This window comes from Zea mays, chromosome 4, assembly GCF_902167145.1.
Source record: "Zea mays cultivar B73 chromosome 4, Zm-B73-REFERENCE-NAM-5.0, whole genome shotgun sequence".
In the NCBI taxonomy this organism is placed as follows: Eukaryota; Viridiplantae; Streptophyta; class Magnoliopsida; order Poales; family Poaceae; genus Zea; species Zea mays.
In genome coordinates, this window is record NC_050099.1 from 49,953,065 (window position 1) to 49,957,526 (window position 4,462).

Genomic DNA, 4,462 nt, shown 5'->3' on the forward strand with positions numbered 1-4,462 from the left:
GTCCTCCGGGCGCACACACGTGGGAGGAGGACGAAGCACCAAGGAGCAGAGGCGACGACGCTCGCGGGGTCCAGAACCTTCACGACAAACGGAGACGGAAGACGCCGGACACGGTGGTGACGTGTGCGTGGGGTGCGGGCGGACACCAAGATGCAGGTTCACTAAAATGGAGATTCTGGGCACAACACTAGGGAGGCGCTCTTGCTCTCGTGGGTTCTCGAACCTTCACGGCACATGGAGACACCGAGCCGCTAGGGAGCGTCCACGAAAAATCCGACGGCCACCTGAATTTCAGACGACGTGGATGGTCTAGCCGACGCCGTTTTTGTTCTGCTTTCATAATATAGATAGATAGATATAGATAGAAATGTCGTGGCATCGTTCGTCATGCCCTATAAGCTTCTCACTGCCGCCATCTGCCCACACGTGCGACGCGCCCTCACCGTCGCTCTCGCCTAGCTGCCCGTCGATCCCTCGGTCCCTTCATCGTCATTTGTCGAGCGCCATCTCCTTGCCTTGGACGATTGGACCACATCGCCCTTCATGTAATATTATACATACCAACTTTTTTATTCTTAGCAATTTTAAATACCTATTTTTTAAATCCTAGATCCATCATTGGCCACCATATGGTGGAACGAAACATAACTTAGAAAATTCATAGTAACTAGTTCGATCTCCAAGGGAAAACATGGGAATAGGTGAAAAATCTTACATTCGATATATGTTACATTTTTAGACATATGATGAAAACAAAACTTAAAATGGTAGGTTTAGCCTTTTTTGGGACGTATGACAACAAACTACTTAAAGCCTAGTTTGACAACCCTATTTGTTGGGGGCCTTCGTCTTTCGAAGGTCCTCAAAAACACGGCTAACCATTTATTATCAACATATTACTAAATATTACAGGAGCTTCGGAATCAGAATAGCCTCGACGCAGAACGGTGAAAGCGCAACGAAGTCAGTTTCGTCACAACAACACAGAAAGATGATACAAGAAGAACGTGTTATCCAAGTTGCTAAGGGCGAAAGACAATGTCGTCCCTATGATATTTGTAAACTTTGTATGTAATTTATGAGGGTATGAATGTAATATCGTACAAAGTTATACGACTCCCTATAAATAGATGAACATTGCCTGTATAAAAGTACCTTTTTTGGAGGACGGTGCAATTGCTGTGTAATTCTCTCGCTACGATATCTTTGTTGTGATTCTTTCTGCAATTACCGAAGGTACAATTGTAAAGTTAATTTATGAAAGGAGGAATATATAAAGAAGATATCTTGTTGGAATTATTAACTCTTTTATATCCTTTGTACGTTCTTTAATTCACTTAAACTTCTTTATGAAGAAGGTTAACTATTTTTTAACACTGTGTTGCCTTGTTTTAATTATTTATAGTGATAAACAAGTGATCAACACTATTTTTCAAGTAATTTTTATTTTCCCTAAGAAAATTTATTTATTTTCCTTTATGAAAATAAAAATCACTTGAAAAATAGAGTTGTTAAACTAGCCCTAAGACAATAATGATGTTGGACCGGGACATTATGAAAAAAAAGGAACTATAACAAAAATAGCGTTAGGAGGGCTTGAAACTCGACATTATGGTTATTGTTAGCAGCCATACGTTTTGGCCATTTGAGCTATTCGAGCAATTTGCTTCCAATAATTCAAGTTTTTACAGACTTAATGGTTATGCACTAGATGATGTAACGTTCTCGGTTCTCCCCTTCCGTACCGCCAGTCGGTACTTCAGTTATTAGTCAGCAGATTGTGAAGAAACAGCTGTCTCCAAAGCGAGAAGACGAAGAAAGGGGAAATCGAGAGATGAGCTACCAGAGAGTCCCTCCCGAGGAACCCTACCCTCCTCCAGGCACGCAATTTCTTCACCCCCATCTCCTCAATTCTTTAATAGCACTAGTATCCGTAACTTAGTATCTGGTTCACTAGATTGGTCTGTTTCTTCTGCTATTCTAAGTCATCACAAGAACAAAATCCAGCTATCATTCATGGTAGTCAACCGTTCTTGATTGTCACGGTTCATACTGAATCCTGCAAACCTGCTGCGAAGGATCAGCCCCGCTGTTGCTAATCCTGTTTCTATGGTTACTCCGTGCTCGCTTCCTCAAGACGTCACTGTTCTTGCGAGCTGTGAATGTGATAGCTCCGAAGATGCTGCTACCGATGCCATGCGCGAAATCTTGTCTGAATTGAGTCTTGAATTCGTGATGCCATAGTTTGTCTCACTACAATTTCAGGACATCCTCGATCTCAGGCGCACCCTTACCCACCGCCACCAGATGTGTACCCGCCTCCCCCTCGGGGCCATGGACATCCACCACCACCCCATGGCGTGTACCCGCCGCCGCCGCAGGGTCCTTACCCCCCACCACAGCAGCCTCCACCGGGGTACCAGGGCTACTTCAACGACCAGCAGCGTCCTTACTACCCGCCGCCGCATGGAGAGCATCAACACAACCACCACCAGGGAAACCAGGGTAGCTCCTCTGGGTTCCTCAAAGGATGGTAAGAACATGCCGCAAGTGCTTGCTTGATGTTCAATTTTTCCATCAATCATTTCATTCTGTGTTAGTGCATCGCTTATTGTTTGAGATTAGGGCCTTTGGTTCAGTCAGGTGACTAAAGTACAATGTTTAGTTCCAGTGACAAACTATGTATAGAGTATTCTCTCTGTTCCATTATAGTAGTTGTTCTAGGTATTCAATCACCCACATGAAATATTCTCTGAATCAGGACACAAGTGGGCTTATACATAAACAATTCTATGAATTTAGACAATCCCAAACACTGCTAAGACGACCAATATAATGGGACACAGGGAGTATTAATTAGTGTGAATAATGACTGCACTACCTCTATTAAATGGTCCCAACATCAAGGACAATAAAGAGAGGGAGGGCAAATACTAGGGTAAAAATCCCACTTTTAATCACCCTTTGGTAACTAGAGGACTAAACTTTAGTCACCTTCTTTTAGTCATCATGTTTGTTTCTTTAGGGATTAAAAGTGACTAAAGTTTAGTCATTAAACTTTGGTCACCCTGGACCAAACGGTGCATAGAGGTTGCTGTCTCGTATCTGTTGGGATGAGAATGAGACCTTGGGCTAAGATAATACAACGCTCAAACAGGATCTTATTGCTTAGCCTGAGTTTCAGGCAATCAGCAGTTTCTAGCGTTCTCCAGAAGAGAGCGAGATCCTTGTAGCATTATTCATTTTTTGGCCCCCCTGTACCAGTGCTAGTATATATATAGAGTTATACACACTGCTGTAAGAAATGGTGCAATTTTACTTTTGCTGTCAAGAACAAGTCTATCTTCTTCTCAGTAAGAAATAAGCACTTGCATATGTTCAGTATTTAGTGGCCTTAAATTATTGTCAGGAGGAAATGAGCAGTCACATACTGTTTTTTTTTTTTTTTTGAGGATGGAGTCTTAGGGGTTCATTTAGTGATTGTAAGGCAATTTTTGCTTATGTATGAATGTGCATCCCTTGACACAGTAAATTCTGCTAATGCAAATCTGGCCAAACAGACTGGTGATGAGTTACACAGTTGTACACCATAATAACCAGGGCTACAAGGCACATGACCTGGGGCTAGCTAGGAGTCTAGGGCATAGCGATTTAACTCGAATACTCAAGAGTCAGGATCAAAGAAAATGCAATGAGCATTAACAAATCGAACATGTTATTCAGTTTCTTCAGCTTCTATCTCGTGTAGATCTGCCTCTCATCTTGTTCTGTGTCGTCTGCAGTTTGGCTGCTCTCTGCTGCTGCTGCGTGCTGGAGGAATGCTGCGGCTGCTTCTGAGACGTGAGATGTCCGGGAATCCGATCGCAAGTTATCGTCGCTAGCATTCGGGAGCACCCCAGTTATTATCATATAATAGTAACTGTGCTTGTAAATAATCTGGAGCAGCAGTGTTCATGAGCTCCCAGCCCCGCATTTATATTCTCATAATTTGTAGTACGTTCTATGATTTATCCGAAAATAAAGGACTCTATATATGGGATTCTAAATAAGGTATTTGCATATTTCATGGGATTCAAACAGTTTTTTTTTGTCCGTAAGGCGCATTTCCGGCCGTTTGGACACGTGATAAAATCATCTCACCCATATTCTTCTGTATTTTTTTATAATTACCCTACTAGCCCCCTTGTCTGATGATTGAAACCTATTCGCTTGGCTTTAATATGTATCGGTGTCTAATACTTTTACAGTGTTTTGTCTCTATGGATTGCAACTATAGCAATTCAAACATCTGGCTTTAATCCGAAGCGAACAACCTAGGCATGTGTTGGTGTTTGTGACCCGACCGCGCACCACGATGTTACCCACGTGATGCTTTTGGGTAGGACGGCGTCGTTGACTGCGACTCGATAGTATGTGCGGGGCACGTCAAACTTGCACGAGGGTTTATACAGGTTTGGACCGC

The 4,462-nt window shown here is 42.8% G+C and overlaps 1 protein-coding gene across 1 annotated transcript; it reads left to right on the forward strand.

The window, feature by feature from the left end:
• Positions 1-1,718: 1,718 nt before the first annotated feature.
• On the forward strand, positions 1,719-4,022 carry LOC100283994 (uncharacterized). The gene is made up of 3 exons (NM_001156892.2): positions 1,719-1,880; positions 2,266-2,533; positions 3,783-4,022. The coding sequence occupies exons 1-3, from the start codon at positions 1,835-1,837 to the stop codon at positions 3,835-3,837; spliced, it is 369 nt and encodes a 122-aa protein (NP_001150364.2). The 5' UTR covers positions 1,719-1,834; the 3' UTR covers positions 3,838-4,022.
• The last annotated feature ends 440 nt before the right edge of the window (positions 4,023-4,462 follow it).

What these genes read in the sequence shown, in the direction of transcription:
- LOC100283994 (NM_001156892.2), top strand. Translation starts at nt 1,835, where the DNA reads ATGAGCTACCAGAGAGTCCCTCCCGAGGAACCCTACCCTCCTCCAG. An exon ending in GGAACCCTACCCTCCTCCAG is followed by an intron (nt 1,881 to 2,265) that starts GCACGCAATTTC and finishes CTACAATTTCAG; the next exon opens with GACATCCTCGATCTCAGGCG. An exon ending in TCTGGGTTCCTCAAAGGATG is followed by an intron (nt 2,534 to 3,782) that starts GTAAGAACATGC and finishes TGTCGTCTGCAG; the next exon opens with TTTGGCTGCTCTCTGCTGCT.